The 18,753-nt window shown below is 34.5% G+C and overlaps 1 protein-coding gene across 2 annotated transcripts in view; it reads right to left on the bottom strand.

Moving 5' to 3' along the window:
• LOC138703290 (post-GPI attachment to proteins factor 2-like) overlaps nt 1-18,753 on the bottom strand; it is a 159,036-nt gene that overhangs the window by 29,240 nt on the left and 111,043 nt on the right. For both annotated transcript variants that reach the window (XR_011333077.1, XM_069831055.1), the window contains exon 5: nt 11,913-12,099. Coding sequence is in view for 1 of the 2 variants with exons in the window: in XM_069831055.1 (XP_069687156.1) it covers nt 11,913-12,099 (187 nt within the window). In the remaining variant the exon portion in view is untranslated. The remainder of the gene's footprint in view (nt 1-11,912; nt 12,100-18,753) is intronic.

Raw genomic sequence — 18,753 nt, 5'->3', positions numbered from 1 at the left:
AATCTTTGGGTTTAATTAAAGATGCTCAATTGTTAAAAGCTGTATACATAAAATCTCAGAATAAAGGAAGAAAAAAGTCATTACGTCATTCTCGTAATTAAAGATATTATTCGTATTAATAATGACTGTTGTTAAAAATGAACAAGAAATTACGAATGAAAAGTGCGCAAAAGACGAGAAAACACGAACTCGCAATGGCCATTTCTATCAGTTGATTCCCACTATATTCTATATCATAACATAAATAGAGCGTTACTTTAAATTTGTTCGAGTCTGAGTGTTTGCGTGGAAATATAATATGCCAAAGAATATAATACACATCTGAGTTTTCAAGACGACATTTTGTAAAAAAAAAAAAAGGTATTATAATCGCGTAAATATGGTACCGGTACAATATATGTTCACTGTTAAGATGTGGCCAGCTTTGAAATTCTGGAAATTCGAAGTTGCTCATTCTTGTCTCTGCACGTGCTAGCTTCTGTAAATCGGTTATGGTTTCGTAGGAGAATCAATTCAAAGAGCAGAGAGAAAATGTACAGAGGGAAAATATGGAACATTTTAAACAATGAGGATCTATTGCCAAAGCTGTGATCGCACTGAATACAACTACCCTAACATCTCTCCAAACTGAAAGTATTTTGACAATACTAGACTAAACCTAAAATGACGAGAAGGTTGCTAATTGGTTTTCGGTGATTGCGATGCTGCTGCTGATGATGGTGATGATGATTATGATGGCAGAGAAGACAGTGATGTTCCTGTTTGTGATGAGTGGGAGCAATTGGGAGATCACGATTCATTTGATGACTATGTGGATGTGGATAAAAATGTCATCACCAGCGAAGCCATGACAATCTCCGAAATTGTTGAAGATATTCAGCAGAAGTTGTACGAGGAAGATGACGATGGTATAGATAATGATCCAACATCTAACAATCTTGTGTGAACAGTGAAATGTTTCGTAACACAGTCAGGGATATTTATACATTCTGCTGTCCGGGGCAGTTCTTTAATCGATTCATTGCAATGTGAACAGTCAACAGGGTCATTACTTCGAAAATTATAGCAGTCATAAATCATATGTATTCAGTTTCAAACAGAAGGATTCTGTTGTTTGGAAGAATTGATGAAAAATTTGACAGTCATACAGCAAAACTTAAAAATGTTTTAAAAACATTTAAATAGATATAAAGATAAGTTTTTAAAATAATAGTTAACTAATATTTTTGATAAATTAATTTAACGCACCTTTCACTAAGTTGTATTTATCGGAGAAAATAAACTGTCACTATCATTTTACTGGCGAAGAATTGTTGTCTGTGCTATCTACTATATCTGTATGATTTGATTCAACAATAAGTGTAGTAGAAGAAGCAGTGAACATAGAAGTACCAGGTTATTGGGTAGAACTTTTCAAATCGGATTTCTTAAAAAATAATTCTAGTTTTGAATTCTGTCTGATTAATTCATTGTTCCGAACAGTCCTTTCTTTTGATTGTTTGTTGCATTGCGGACCATTTAATTTAACTCTTATGGTCACTCATTCTATAATAAAATCACTAAATCGCACACCAAATGACCAATCTACCAGGCTACCATCTGAGACTACAAACAAACCTAACGTAAATAGTTCAGCAGTGAGCACTGTGCAGTTTGAAAAATGAGTAAGAGCATTTGGTTTACAATAAATTGCTAAATCAAGTATGCTATATTAAACCCTAAGCACATGGCCGGTAACTGTTAGTCTATCACTTCTTTCCGTAAGTTTCCTGTAATATTAAATGTTATTGTCGGTATTTTTTTCAGCCTAATTCCATATAAATATCACTGATTATTTTAATTAACGCTACAGGTTTACTGTTGCGCATCTTTTCACAGATGAATTGGTAATCACTCTTTGTTGTAGCAGAAGTATTCTTTTATTTGTTTTGGGTTTGTTCGAATGTCGTACTATATATATTCTGAAAGAATTACAGGATAAAAATTTTAAGTAACAATTAATAAAGTGTATTTTCTTCCTCAGAATTCGTGAATGTTAGCAAGCCCTTCGGGTAGAAAATGCCTCCCCCTAAATTCTGCCACCCCAGGGCAACTGCCTCGATCTGCCCATTGGTAAATATGGGCCTAAACACACATGATATAACTGAACAAATGATTGATTAAATGGCCACACGTGCTTATATAATTAACACTAGTAAGTTTGCCATTTAATCAATCATTTATATTTAAGTGTTAAAAGTAGTGTACGCAAGATTCAAGATGGATAACTGAACAAATTATGGAACAGTTATGACAATTTGAGGGCATGATTTATTCCTTAGGAGAAAAGAAAAGCAAGCAGTCCAAAATAAATTACGTTTTTGTAAAATAATCACATGTTAGTAATTATTATTGCTATTTCAGATGTAATTAAATGCCATTTCAGTTATACTTTTTTTTTTTATTTCAGACTCCCATAAAATGTATAAATGAAGTTTTATTGTATTATGTTGAAAACAAAGAAGTTCCTGATGCACAGCACATTGTTTGCAACAAAAACCTGGCCAATAGCTCAGTGGTTCCTAGTAAACTATGCAGGCATTTGGAAATAAACCATTCTCAATGAAAAGAAAGGATTTCAACTTCTTCAAAAGAAAACTTAATTCATTTGGAAACTGCAAATTTACAGGAGTGAATTTGCTAAAACAATGAAAATTCAATCGAAGTGAAGCATCTTATCATGTGAGTTACCATATAGTTCATGCTGTGGAACCCTTGTTTGGTTTGTAAACCATATTGAAGCTCAATATATTAAAACATTTTTACAATAGTAACATTGGGTTAACTGAACTGATCATTTTTAAGTTCCAGATTTAAAATCAGATTAAGTCCATTTATTGTATTAAAGTAATTGTGTGTTTAAGTTGTAGATCTACCCGAGATCTAAACTCTCATACTGTATCAAGTGTAACAGCTACATAAGGAAATCATAATTAACAAGCAATTAAAAGCTTAAGCAAATTTCATATATATTGTTCTATTGCAGAGTATCTGAAATTTAGAATTTGAGCTAATTAAAGTAGTATTTCTGTAAATAATAGTTTTTTTAACTTTTTATTTTCCAGAACATGTCTCGCCATGTGTATCTACAGTAAATAAAACAGACAACTTCTACTACATTTGTGGTGAATTCACCTTTGTAAGGCATATAATCATTGCTTTGGTTGTGTGGGTTAGTTATGTGAAGACTGAAGGGCAGAGATAGCTCCATGTCCTTTGGTGTGTCCAAGGTATGGAGATAGCCAAAGGGCTGCCATACAAAAAATTATTAAATTATGATTTATTTAACGACGCTTGCAACTGCAGAGGTTATATCAGTGTCGCCAGTGTGCTGAAATTTTTGTCCCGCAGAAGTTCTTTTACATGCCAGTAAATCTACTGACATGAGCCTGTCGCATTTAAACACACTTAAATGCCATCGACCTAGGCCAGGATCGGACCTGCATCCTCGAGCATAGAAGGCTAGTGCTATAGCAACTGCGTTACCGAGGGCAACACCACCACCATACAGATTGCTATTTCTGTGTAACGAACATCCAGGGTTTCAGTAACTGGAAATCAAAGAATGCATTGAATATCCGAATTCAGCTTCTGCAATAAGGTCAGTTCCACATTCTGAGACCCTTCCTTTGCCATCAATACCAAATCAGGATGTAAGAAATGAAAACGAAGAAATTTTTAACATTGAGAGTACTGACAAACATTCATCATCAGCAAGAAAGGACTCTTCCAACCAGGTAGCAAACTGAAGCCCACATTTTGTAACACAAGCAGATCTAAATGATTTATTACGTGATTCAAGCTTAAGTAAACAAAAATCAGAACTGTTGGATTCAAGGTTGCAGGAATGCAAACTTGCTTCTCCAAGCTAATATTAGTGTGACTGTATAGAGACGCAGAGAACTCATATGTTACATTTTATACATATGATTGCAATTTAACTTTCTGCAATGGTGTTACTGGTTTGAAGAGGGCTTTGAGTTTCACTTATGATCACAGGATTGGAGGAAATCTATAGATGCATAGAAAACTAGCCTCAAAGCTGTTCTACTGCATGATGACAATGCAATGCAAAACAGAGTTATGATATATTGGAGCATATGCTTCAAGCAATTCAATATGCTATTCAGAAATGGAAGATTTGCGATGCTTTGAAGATTGTTGTCATCATTTTGAGAATATAGCAAGGCAATACCAAATTTCCTTGTTTTCTTCGTGATAGACAGCCCTATTATGTAAAAGAAATTTGTGTGTGTGTGTGTGTGTGTGTGTGTGTGTGTGTGTGTGTATCGAATGCCTACCCACTTCACTTGTGTGATTCGGGTTCCGCATATATTGCAGATAGATGACCCATTTTCTAGTTGTACACCACTTCGGCGGGGCACACTGTACATGATGTGTATCAGTGGAGAGTTATGTCGTGTACTGGGGTGAGTGTATATGTAAGTGTAGTGTCTGGAATGAGTGATGATGATGAAGATGAGGAAGGGTGAAGGGGAAACCTGGTGCCGGCACATAGCCTATTCCTGTTGAATAGCACCAAGGGGGCAGCCAGGTGTAACGTCCCCATTCGACAGACGAATCACTATCAACAGTGACATATGCCTTCTCTTCATATGCACTGCGGAGAGATTTGGGATTTAAGCCAGGCATATTGGCGCACAATCTAGTGATTAGAAGTTGTGCACCACCATCTCTCCTAGTCCCGAGGTAGAAATTTTACTTGAAAAATTTTCTGACCCAGCTGGGGGTCGAACCCGGGCCGGCTAGTCTGGAGGCAGACACGCTACCACAGAGCTAACTCAGCAGATGTAAAAAAAATTTGGCCTGCATGAATTTGCTCAAAGGCAGAGCCTTGTAGCTTATGGTGTGATCCTTCCTCCTCTTCATATTAAACTAGGCTTGTGAAACAATTTCTGAAAGCTATAGATGTAAATGGGAGAGAATTTGCTTTAATTTCCAGCAAAATTTCCTTGCCTTTCTGCTGCTACAAGAAAAAGGAACGTGTTTGCTGGTCCTCAAATAAGAGAACTGAGAGGAGACCCGAATTTTTAAGAATGTCAGAAAAAGAGAAAAAAAAGCTTGGACATGTTCGAAAAATAACAGACAGCTCTCCAGAAAATAAAGAATCTGTAATACAGATTTTAAATACTTATTATGATCTAGATGTCACTTAAAGTGCACCTCTTGCACTCTCATCTCAACTACAGTATTTGCTCGTGTAATTTGCGCACTTTTTAATTAACTTTGGCCACTGAAAAATTGGGGTGTCTAAAATATGCAGATTTTTCAAATAAGAGGTCCTGTTCTGAGTTTATCTCAATTAGTATATGTATAGGTAAGTATTTACGGTAGGGCTAATTTTCTATACTGGTAACTTGTCTCTACCAAGGACAAGCATTGTTAAAGTAGAGGGACTTTGGTGTTTCTTTCTGAAGCAGGTACTTCAGTTGCTGGTGAATGACCTACGATGGACTGTAGAGAAGGAAAATCCCTACTACACTGATAAAAATATGTACATAATCCCTACTACACTGAAAAAAATATGTACGTAAAATGTGTGCGCAAAATACAAGGAGCAAAAATAAAGTTCAAAATAATCCTTTAAAAAGTAGGGTGCGCAAAATACACGGGGGCACAAATTACGCGAGCAAATACGGTACTTACCAGAGAACAGTGGGGATGTATAAAATGAACATGATAAGAGGTTCCATAAATATACAGAACACAGAAAAGCAATATAAGGACAAATGGATGCCTAAAATGTTGGCTGATTGCTGTTGGAATCAATGACAGTTCCGGTGTTCATAAAAGGTGAATTGATTTAATTTTTTAAATTGTGAAGTGCTTATAATTATGTTTTTTTTTTTTTCATTTACTCTATGCTTATTAGTAGAGACGAGAATTCCATGCAAATGCATGTTTTTATAGGAACATAGGACATAGCTCAAACTTAGTACTTATCCACTTCATTATTTTCCGGTTCCAAATATATGTACTTTTTCTATGCATATTTGCATGCTTTGGCCTTTTTTTGGGATAAAAACATGCATAACGCATATTTAAGCAATTTTTAGCTTAATAATGCATATAATATACATCATATTCAGTTTAAATGCATGTTTTAATGGTTTTGAGTGGACACTGCAGTTTCTCGATTTTTATGTCCCTTACTTTAGCTTCAGGAATCAGGATTGAAGAAGGAAAAGAAAAAAAAAAAACAAAATAACAGAAAAATGAAATAAAATGTTAAGATTATCACAATAAGATGTTAGAGAACTTTTCCCTGGACGGAAGTTCACTTTTACAACACTTTACAGACGACCGTCTACAGACTGCGTGTCATAAATGGATTTATTACATTGGATATTTTGAGAATAGTAGAGAGGAAATATAGGGGGTTCAAGGAAACTGCCGACAAATAATTTAGGTCAAAAGCACTCTCTTTCAGGGATATTGTATAGTCTCTCCCTTTTCCAGTACTACAGTAGTAGCAATTTAGATACTTCTAAAATTGGAATCATTCACTAAACTGTCTTTGCAGTGTGTGAACCTCGTAAGTGGTTAATGTGTTTCTAAAATGCTTCCAATTAAAGGTTCTAAAAGTGTACTCTTTGCACAGTGGATTAAAGAAAAGTATTTTATTAGATCAGATGGGAATGTTGTATTCTGCGATTGTTGCAGTAAAGAGGTAAGCATTGCTATTCTGTTTCCGAATATTTTCTATGGCAGTTGTTCTTTATAAAAAAATTACAAAACTTCTTTAAAATAATTGATTAAATTACGATGTCAGTTTTTAAATCGTATCTAGGTAACCGTAAGGTCTATTATAATTTCAGATGAAAGGTACTAACAAATAAGTAGCATCTCCTTCACATATTGAAAGAATGCAAAACAAGAAAGAATCTGCAAATAATTCCATAAATCCCCCAGTTATACCCATGGGAAAATGGGTGTAGTGGCAAAAAACAAATTGGACAGGATCACAAATGCGAACCCAGACTACAGATTCTTTTGTTCAGTGAAGGTTATTTGTATCAAAAACTTGAATGACGAATTTGACCTGATACTGTCACAAATATGATCATTCAAATTTGCACCCACAACTTCTAGCGATATAGAGGAGTCATTCTCTGCCTACAAAAACATATTGACTGACAAGTGCAGGAACCTCACAGAAACCAATTTAGAAATGTTTGTTACTTGTTAATTGTGCCCAAAAAAAAAAAAAAAAAAAAAAAAAAAAAAAAAAAAAAAAAAAAGTGAAGTGAAATAAAACATTTGGAACAAAAACGAAGGTGCATATTTTAATGTATTTTTTGCTTGATCGTGCATATTTCATAGTTTGATAGTGCATGAATGCATGCATATTTTGGGATTTTATAGTGCATGAAATTCTCGTCTCTACTTAATAGAATTTATATAAAATGTTTTTGGAAAATATATTCTTATGTTAATATGTTCAAAGTTACTGTTACTATTCTCATGATACTATTAAAATCAAATGTTGATCCTTTTTATTTGCTTTATTCATACCGCCAAAATAGTAATGCATTTAATTTAGCGAGTCTAAAACTATGCCTGACAGAAAACATTCAAGCATAAATTTGAATTCAGCTCAAAAATACCTCTAAGATTTGCTTATAGTAAAACCTCCATTAACCAAACCTCTTTCAATTGAAACTGGTTTACCTGAAATGTGTTAAGTCGTGTAACTGAATTTTTATAAAGAAATTTAAGAGTTATACTAGGTACAGTATTTATGAAACACAAAATTTATATATGATGTATGGTACACTCATATTATATTTATTTTTAATTTCAACATTTTATGGACAAAATATAAGAGCGAAGTAGAAGCAGTTCTGGAGACAAGTAGTTTTTGTCACTAAGCAGATTAGAAGAATGAGTCTTACCGTTGACACAAGCCAACTAAACACACCACTAGCACTAAGCAGACGTGAAATTGCTGCCAGAAAAAGATACAAATAAGAAACCCGAAAATAAATTTCGGACACTTCTTAAAGAAATACAGCAGTGAAGAACCAATGTTTAGATTTGATAATACAATACCTACTTTATGTTTTGTATCAACATTTTTTTTAATAATACACATGATACTTTCATGTACACAACTCTAAAAAAGGGTATACATTTATCATCTGAAATGGGGTCAGTCCCCTTTATTTCCATTAACAGAGGTTGTACTATAACTTCCTTCCCCCCCCCAAAAAAAAATATATATATATTTCCATTAACAGAGGTTTTACTATAACTTCTTTCCCCCCCCCCCCAAAAAAAAATATATATACACAGTATATTTTATTTTTTACACATACATGCACACACGTGTGCGCGCGAAGAAGAAGAAGAAGAAATAGTCCTAGAAAATGTACTTGATGATTCAGTATAAATAATTATTTTTTTGCTAATGATAGTGTGTAAAGTTGCATTTTACCCACTGTTATCAGTGTGTAAAACACTAGTGCATAAAAAAGTAAGTAATCACTTTAAGCACTGCTATTCATTTTATGCACTGCCAAAGAGAATGTAATATTCATTGTACAAACTTCATTCAGTAAGAAATTAATGCATTATCTCGAGCTTTCATTACTTAAATATTACACGTACGGTAACACAAATAAGTACCAAATTTAACATTCATATCTACATTTTAGCCCTTACTATTCTGAAGTTAGATGTAGTACTCATTGTAACAAGATTTATCATTCAACTGTTTCTAACCACTTAGTTGATTATATGGCCGGTTTAGACGATAATGAAATCGTGAACATGAATAAAACAAACTGCCATTCCATGAAGACTTACTTCTTAATGTTTTGAGTTTAGATGGCCATGACATTGTGATCTTATAACCTCTCCAACTTGAAATATTATTTAATGTAAATTTGTGCTATTATAGAAAAAACAATGTATTACACACATTCGTAAAGTTATGTTTTTGGCCCCTTCTGTATTTGTGAAACGAGGCGAAGCTAAGTTTCACAAACTTTACTCTCGTGCCAAAAAGATAACCTTTACAAACTTGTCTCATAAATAACTGTTGTCAAATATTGGCACTTCAATCCAAGTTCTTTAAAATTCCGTGTGAGGTAATGGGTAATCAGCACAAATCAATTCTGCTACACATGGAAACGAAGTAACTATCTAGTGTCTTCAAGGCTTTTTAATCTTCATAGTGAACTGTTAATATTCTTCACTCTGGAGAATTCAGGACAAAAATTTTAAGATTTTAAACCTCAATCACTATTGATAAATTCATTTTGGCTAATGAAGCTAGCAGATATTTTTGAAATATTCAATGAAGATCTCTACCTCCAGGGGGGGGGGGGGGAGAAATAATTTATATATATATATATATATATATATATATATATATATATATATATATATATATATTAATATGTTTAATAAAATTTCGTTTTTAAAAAAGGAACTAGAATTTTTGGATACATTTTCAGAAGAGAAAAACTTTTGCAGCTTTGAGCGAATTTATGTATGAAACAACATCCACCCTCAGACTATTTAGCCTTATGTACATTTAGTAGTTGCTCAAAACAGTTTTTCCATCAGTTCGGGATGGAATGAGAATCTGCAAGCAAGTCACCATTCTTATCATTCATTGCTTTTATCCTTACCTGTTATTGTTTCTGAAAGTGCGATTGATTGACTATCATAGGAACTACGACATGATAATGTTTAATGGTGGAGCAAATAGCTATGAAATTTACCGTAAATGATAAGCACAGGAACGCCACTTCGTGTCACTTTATAAAATCACTCAGATAGCCTATATTATGTAGAACTGTGTCTGTGTGTGAGAAGTCTGTCGCAACAGCGGGGAAGAGGGGAAGAAGTTTCAAGCATACAGCGCTTAAGGGAATTGCAGAGATCCTTATCAGAATATTAAATCCTTTATAATTACAAGTCAATTTCAGTGTAACTGATATGAAGTTTAATTGACACGATTTATAATTCTGATTTAAAGCAGAATTTCAAAAGGCCTTCCTTTACATGATTTATGGTGCAGTCTAGTGGCAGATAATCCTAACAATGCTAAATGAGCGATACAAGTGCTCTTTTCTTTCGCAACGAGCTACTTACGTGAAACAGGATTACTGTATTATTCTACAACAAAAGCAAGTTAAGAAATAAGACTTAATGCCACACCTGACAAAGATTCAATTATTATCTATAACATCTCACATTAACAAAATCTATGACAGTAAACTGCGGAAGCACCGATCACTTTAAAATTGCATGCTTATTTTTGTATCTTTTGAAAAATTTGTGATTTCTGTTTTGTGGTGTGTAAGTTATTGGTTTAAAAGTATGAAATATTTTCCTATGCTGTTTAATGTTGTACGGCAGTAAGTCTTGAAGACTTAAGTGATAAAATTAACATTATAGCATTTTGTAAATGATAACTAAATACATGTGATCCGTACATATCCTTAAATACAAAGTGTTCTGCGACCAAAAAAGTTAGAGAAATGCTGGTGTAGGAATCAAAAAAAAAAAAAAAAAAAAAAATTACAATATATGCAGGTGAACACAGTTACAATTCAGAGAATATTAATGTGGGCTATATCATTATTCCGAAGTAAAACATATGTAATAATTTATAACATAAACTGCCATGGAATAGGTACTCTAACATAACTTCACTTACTACTAATAAAGAAAAATATACAAATTATCACATTTGTGCTACTTATTAATGGTTGTATGATTCTTAAGAAATAGTCTACTCTTAAACTTAGATAAATTAAGAACATATTACTGAAAAGAAGTGCAGTCAAGATTCAAATCTTATCTGCATATGAACTACGAGCTTACTTGTATTTTTTATACTGATCTATAATGTAACAGTTATCTATATTACTTTACAAGTACTCTCTACGTACTGTCTACTGCGTGGGGAGGGGAAACAGTTTAAAGTACTATATTACACAAAATTATACAAAAATTTATAATAAATTAACATTCTGAACACAAATTTTATATCACAATATATCCGCCATAGTGCTAATCTTATATCATAAGGACAGCCTTGTACATGATCAAGATGGACAGTCATACCCTCATCAAAAATCATTCTGTTGCAGTATAAAATAAAATTAAAAAAACAAACTGAGTGAAACAAAGTTTCATATTCATGAAAGAAATTATTAACAAATGTAAATGTTAATTACGGCTAATTATGACTATATGATTTTTAATAACCGAGGAGAATTCAGCTCCCAAATCACACAACAGATAACAACCAGTTTCATACTAAAAATTAAAGTTAAAAAATACATATTTGTAAATAAAATATTTCAATAAATACTATACAAATAAAAAGATTAAGATCTTGAATTTCTCTTTGGTATGAGATTAAGCCTTCTATTTCTCTTCTTGCCTACATTTTTACAAGTAAATGTAAAATAATCCTTTATATGGATATGTAGGCACTGCTGGCTAGACTAACTAGGCTAGGCTGGGCCCAAACAGCCAAGCAATCGTCTTTGCCAGGTCCATTAAAACCTCGACAATTTACATGCAGCGTTGGAATTTCACAGAACTATGTAGTACTGTGAACTACTTTAAGGCATCATCCAATATTTCAAAAATAAAAACACTCTATTGTGGGTAATGCAGTAATCAGATAACACACTTTCAACTGATTCAACTAGCAAAGTTGTACAGCAGTTACAAAACGAGGGAACCAATGCTGCATCTAGATTGACGTACAGGCTACTCTGGCCCAGCCACTCCAAACAGTGGCTGGCAAGTGGAGAGAAGCAAGCAAGAAAAGATAGCAAGAGAGCGAGTGTGACAGCAAGTTGAGTGAGAGAGTGAGGATCTACTCTGGCTTCCAATGATGATCCTGCTGCTGCTGCACCTGTGGAGCTGTACTAGAGTCTACAAGCACCATGCCAGGGGACCCCCGTGCCACTATTAGCTGTTCCGTAGGGAAGTCCAGAACCACTGTCATGTGGAACGCCATGTTAGCTGATGCAATCAGGTACTCGCAAAAGGAGAACCAGCTAAATGCTGTAAGGAAGCACACACAAATATTACTTTTTATTAAACAAAATTTTAAATAACTAAAATAGCCAGAGAGTCTAGCAAACCAATTTTATCATCAGAATGTATACAGCTGAAGAACAAACTTCACAGTAAGCAAGAAGAAAATCTCCTGTAAATATGATTACATTTATATGAACAATAACCATCATAAATCATGCTTTCAACATACAATTATTTTTTTTTAATGTGCTGCAACTGAACATAAGGGACTACTTTTGGTAAAGTTAAAAAGTCATGATTAAATTACCTTCTGAAATATCGAAGTCAAATGTTACTAAAATTCCGTTCATTTAGAATTCTCTATCATGAAAAAATAATTTAAGATAAAGGACCGTAAAACTACGTATTCTTAGAGAGAGAGAGAGGGGGTGGAGGGAGTGAGAGAGAGGGAGAGAGATAGGGGGATTGGGGAGGGGCAGTTCCCCTTCTAAAGAACTAAATACACCTGCAATTTCACTTGCTGTGGGTTTATTGAATAGCTGCTTGTCCATAGGAAGGTTAACAAAACGTAAGTTCAGGCTTTCTTCTGAATTTTCACTTCTCATGACTTCGACTGCAATGTTGTATGTTGGATTGTTAGCCAGAATATCTGAGACGGATGTCAGCACTGACTATTTCAAATCATTATTTACAGGACGACCTATATTAGTGGCCTCCAAGGAATCTACAAAGTACAATTGACCATACGAAGGTTTTTTGCCAGGAACTTGTAATAATTCCAAGATGTATTGGTAAATCTGTCTCTGGATTTTAAAACATTATGAAACTGGACTATTTTTTTGGTGGCAGAGTATGAAGCAAATGCCAATGCACTATTATACCGACAAAAATTCTTTACATAATTAGAATTGTTAAGTAATTCTTTCAATCCCTCATTTATTGCTGATTCTGGTATAAAAAGGAGTCCATTTTGACAGCAAGAATTGAAACAACCATTTGTTTCCTTATCTGCATAATGTTAAGCATGGCAGTGCACAAACTGGATATTCATTCATCCTATGCTATGTTCAATTACTGCATTTTTGTCCAATAAAATTTGTCTGAACTTTAAATTGCCTTCTAGACCATTATATAAATTTGCAACATGTCTGTTCTCAAAATGTTGTCGGTCTTTCACATTTCGAAATGCGCTGCCTCGTCTTGCTGATCTTGCTCTAAGACCACTCATTATGCACTACACTATTAATTTATCTCAAGTTTAAATTGTATGCTCGACTGTTATATAAATTTGCAGCACATCTGTTCTCAAAATGTTGTCGGTATCTCATATTTCGAAATGGATTATGCACTACACTTTTTAAAAGATGCCAAAAAAAATTGATGTGAAACAACCACATGACCACCTATAACCCTCTGCTTTATATAAACTTAATTAAAGTTTAAAGTACCCTTCAATAAAAAAAAAACATTTCAAATAAAAGTTGTAGTTATTTAGATGAAAGTAACAGACTCTTCACTTCACACTGCAATCTTGGTTATGAACAAAAGTTCAACATCGTGATAAATAGGTGCAAAGCATACTTTCATTATTTGAACAACAGCCTTTTCTATAGGCCTACACAAAGTCCCTCTTCTCTGACACTATTCAGGACCTCTAACTCTCTAATGAAGCCATCTATACCAGCTAACTTGTTATGACTTCAAAAACCTAATATCATTAATCACAGCAGTAATTAATAAATCAAATTAATATACTACAAAATTTCTTATTAAATAAGGCTTGATAAAGTAAATTTAACATAAAAAAAAATTCACACACCAGTACTTGAACCTTAGCCCTCTCTGTGTGTAGAGGTCCAGTATGCAAACCACTACACTACCAAACAACAGTGTGATTTAGTCGTATTAACTACAACAATATTTAAAATCTCACGTCACATAAAATAACATTGAACAAATGAAATCAAAGCCTTCTTGATATGCATACATCATGATTAAAGAAGAAAACTGAAGCCTTACTAACGAAACATAACCCTTATTTATACTCATTTCTTATTTATATTTGTTAAATTATAAAATGTATAAGCAATTGTTTCATAATGTTAACTTTATGATACAAGTCATGCCTTCTTAATAGAAGCTGTCATAGTAATATTTTACGACACTAGTGCAATAATGTGGCATATTAAGCACAATTTTCACTAGCGATAAAGACTGTTTACAATGTTGATGTACAAACTATTCTATTCTCAAACTTGACTTAAATTTTATTGCATATTTGGTGAACACAGCCAATAAGGAAAGCTTATTTTACCTTATACAATGGGGTTTTGGCGCCTTGTCAGCCCACATGAGTTGTGTGGATATAGAGGGAAAAATTGGGATGGTGTCGAGTGTGGTTCCTGGGTAGCTTAGTCGGTAGAGCATTCGTGCGCTAAGCAAAGGTTGCTGGGATCGATACCTGGCCCCAGAACAATTTTTTCCCTTGAAATTATTCAAGTCTGCTTTACAGGAAGCTTCACCTGAAAGTCAGATTTGCATAATATACTGGGTATTCATTTCAAAGTGTGTCATGACGTCACTGTTGGTGAGTCTGCGATTTGAAGCGAGTTTCAGCTTTTACATCAGAGAAGCTGCCTATTAATCAAGGCGTTCAATCTGAATTTAAGAATGTGTACGGTATAACTTGAACGTCGTAGCAACAGATGGCGGTCTGTACGGTCTGTGTGCTACCATAGAATTCTCTAGGCTCATCGGCTAGCCACATGACGACATACAGCGAGCCATGACACACTTTGAACTGAACACGCAGTATATGTCACTGTAGGTACATTAACAGAAAACCACAATTTAAGTCACACAGAATTTGTGTGCACTCAAAGTTGGGTTTCTGGCACCTTGTCAGCCCACTTGAGTTGTGTGGATATAAAGGGAAAAATTGATATGGTGTCGGGTGTGGTTCCTGGGTAGCTCAGTCAGTAGAGCATTCGTGTGCTAAGAGAAGAGTCCTGGGATCGATACCTGGCCCCAGGAACAATTTTTCCCTTGAAATTATTCAGTCCTACTGCAATTTGGATCACAGATAAAATCCTAGTAATGATTCAAAATTTCATTCTGTTTTAATATTTGATGATGCTGGTAAATTAATTAATGCACAGTTAACAACTGGTCAAATGAGAACCAAAACATGACTTTCTTTTGTCTTTGTATGAAAATTAAATCTTTGTTATAATATAATAAATCTCTTGCTATACCTACATTGAATATTATGGTGCTGCACAAAGAACATGGTATTTTTAAATACACATACCTTCCTATACATTGCATCTATATGAATGATTCTAGTGTTATGCAACGTCATAGACTTGGGAGTTTCTTGTATGTAGCATAATATTATACCTTAGCAATGCATTCAATAATTTTGTTAGTAAACAAAATGGCATACAAGGTCGAACAAAAGAATCTTTGTGTGAAATGTTTTCATCAATCACAGGCCCAGTTTCACCAAGCTTCGTTACAATAACACCAACGGCATGTTAACTAACACATTATTAAAAATTAAACACCCTGTTAGTGTAATAGTGTTTCACCAACCATTTGAAGTACTTTGGTCAGGTAACATGATGTTAAGAGCAATGTAACAGAAATCAAAGAGGCAGCAATTGTATGAAAGTTTATTGAATGTACCTACAGTTGTGGTGTAGTCATTTGTTTTAGCAGAAAATTGTGTTTTTATATTATGGCAGTATTAGAGACTAATTTAATAATTATAATAGAAATCCAGAAAAAGAAATGCGTAAGGAGCAGTCATTTTACCTCATATGAGAAACATAATTATTTTAGTAGATCTAGCAACTAATTATTATAAGAAAGTAAATAAAAGCAAACAAACGTAGTGATAGAACTTCCACAAGAGAAAAGGAACAAGCGTGGATTTCTTTAACCTAAGATTTCAATCGTCATTTGGATGTGAAAACGCAAACTGTGAAACAAATGGAAGGGAAAAGGAACAAGCGTAGGTTTCTTTAACCCAAGATTTCAATTGCCAGTTGGATTTGAAAACACGAACTATGAAACAAATTAATATTATGAAAGTATTAAGAGAAATGCTAAGAAGGATCATGCACAGGGGATGACATGACTGAAAAATAGCAAAGACTTTGCTCTCACGAATTTCGAGAGAATACTCAGATTGGCGTGACTGAATCCACTCAGTAAACTCTCGCCATTAGTGTTTACTAATCCCGTTGAGTGAATGCCACCCCCATCTATTTGCACGAGGATTCTCTCTGTTTTGGTGTGACTGAACATTAGTAATCACTTTCTCATCTGAGAGATTTCTACTTCGTTTCTGAGTTAGCTTTGGAGGTAACTCCAATTAGCAAAATGGCACAATTCATGGTGGTAGCAAGCCCAAGGAACAGGCGCGGATACAAGGGGGGTCTGGGGGGCTATAGACCCCCCTATCAATTCAAAGACTTTTTTTATTTAAAATGTACAAAGCATTATTTTTTCATTCATATAACTTATATGATTTCTTCACCCTCTAAACTTCACATTATTTTGCTATTTTACTTTCGCATACAAACTCTCTTTACAGTTCGCAGTGAATAGATCAGGTAAGTGGTCGCATTCCTTAGGGGTCGTTACCATGGGGTTTAACAATAGCTCGGACTTCGGAACGGAAATCTAACGGTAACCACCCCTACCACACTGTAGCTAGGCCGCTACCAATATCTTTGTTATCGTACTTTACAATAGCCACTACATTCGACTTCTGAATTGAGACGAGAAGTGATCAGTCCGTACAGGTGAATTATTTAGTGTAACAGTTATAAGAAATTATAAAATGTCGAAACATAAGTTTCAAACAAATATCTTACAATTCATCAAGAAGCCGTGTGGTGAAGTGAAAGAAAAGTGCAGTACGGATGACAATGATACAAATGATGAAGAAAAGTGTATGCCTGTTAATACCGTAACAGTGGAATCGGTTATGTGCGGTGAAAGTGATGACGCTAGTTCGACGACTCATAATATATTAGATATTGGTTGCTTAGTGGAAAAAGAAATATGCAGTGATGAGATAAAATACAAAGCTCTAACAAATCCGTGGGTTCCAGACGAAAAATATCCATTTCCGAAGACACTACAATCGGGACAGCCTAGACAATTTCATCGTGCGTGGCTTAAAAGATTTTCATGGCTCCCTTACAGTAAGAAGGATGAAGGTGTGTTCTGTCACGTGTGCGTTTTATTCGGACCTAAAGAGGGAGGGCGAAGCAAAGTCACGTTACAGAATTTAGTTACGAAACCTCTAAGAAAATTCAAAAAGGCCTCTGAAATATTCAGGAGACATTCAGAGAACAGTTATCACAAAACTGCTCTCTTAAAATGTGACAACTTTAAACGAGTGTTTGAAGGTAAGGTAGAGAACGTTCTGGTTCAATTGAATAATGAAGTGTTACAAACAGTGCGCGAAAACAGGATGAAACTTGTCCCAATAGTAAAAACAATTATTTTGTGCGGCCGACAAAATATTCCATTAAGAGGACACAGGGATGATAGTGTGATTGACTTGGAAAACGAAAATCAAAACGAAGGTAATTTCAGGAAGCTTCTTAAATATCGCGTTGATGCCGGTGATCAGATTCTGCATAGACATCTTAAAAATTCCCCCAAAATCTCATCTCTAACAAGTAAAACAACGCAAAACGATCTCATAAACTGTTGTGGCACCATTATTGAAAAGAAAATTGTTGAAGAGGTTAACCAAAGTAAATATTTTTCTATCTTAGTAGATGAAACAACCGACATCAGTTCCAATGAGCAACTATCATTATGTGTGCGATTCGTAGACCGAGAAAAGTGTTATTTTGCATGAGGAATTTTTTAGATTCGTAGTGGTGCAAGATCTAAGTGGAGAGGCATTGTCAAAAGTTGTTTTAAGTGAACTGTGGGACTTAGGTCTAGACATTTCGAATCTTCGCGGACGGGGTTATGATGGCGGTGCTAATATGTCGGGGAAGTTTCGTGGTGTCCAAGCGCAAATTTTAAAAGAGCAGCCTCTCGCATACTATATGCAATGTGCCTCACATTGCCTAAATTTGTCACTTTCAAAATCGTGCTCTGTTCTCAGTGTTAGACAAACTGTAGACACAGTAGCTGAAATAGCAAAATATGTTAGGGGGTCTAGCAAGCGGTCAACCATGATGAAAGAAAAAATTAGTCAAATATGCCCTGAACACAAGAAAACGAAACTAAAGATCTTGTGTGAAACAAGATGGATTGAACGGCATGACGCAGTGTTACAATTTTTAGACATTTTCTCCGCAGTTATATCATTCCTGGAAGATTTTGGATCCTATGGTACAAAGGCACATTTGATGCTTAACTCAATTCTAAAATTCGAATTCATAATTTCATTGCATATTTTAGCAGAAATATTTGGAATAACACTGTGTGTTTCGCGGAAGCTACAGAGCCCAAATCTCGAACTAAGTCAGTGCTACCAGATGGTTGAATGTGTCATGAATACTCTTCAGGCCTGCCATGATAATAACACTTATAATTTTCTTTTTGAGAAGGCTGTTACATTGGCTCAATCTGTAAACGTAGAAGTAAATGTACCTCGAGTTGCATCCAGACAAATCCATCGCAATAATGTTGCATCTAAGT

Source organism: Periplaneta americana, chromosome 7 (assembly GCF_040183065.1).
Source record: "Periplaneta americana isolate PAMFEO1 chromosome 7, P.americana_PAMFEO1_priV1, whole genome shotgun sequence".
In the NCBI taxonomy this organism is placed as follows: domain Eukaryota; kingdom Metazoa; phylum Arthropoda; class Insecta; order Blattodea; family Blattidae; genus Periplaneta; species Periplaneta americana.
The sequence above is the reverse complement of the archived record's forward strand: the minus strand, read 5'-3'. Positions and strand labels throughout refer to the sequence as shown.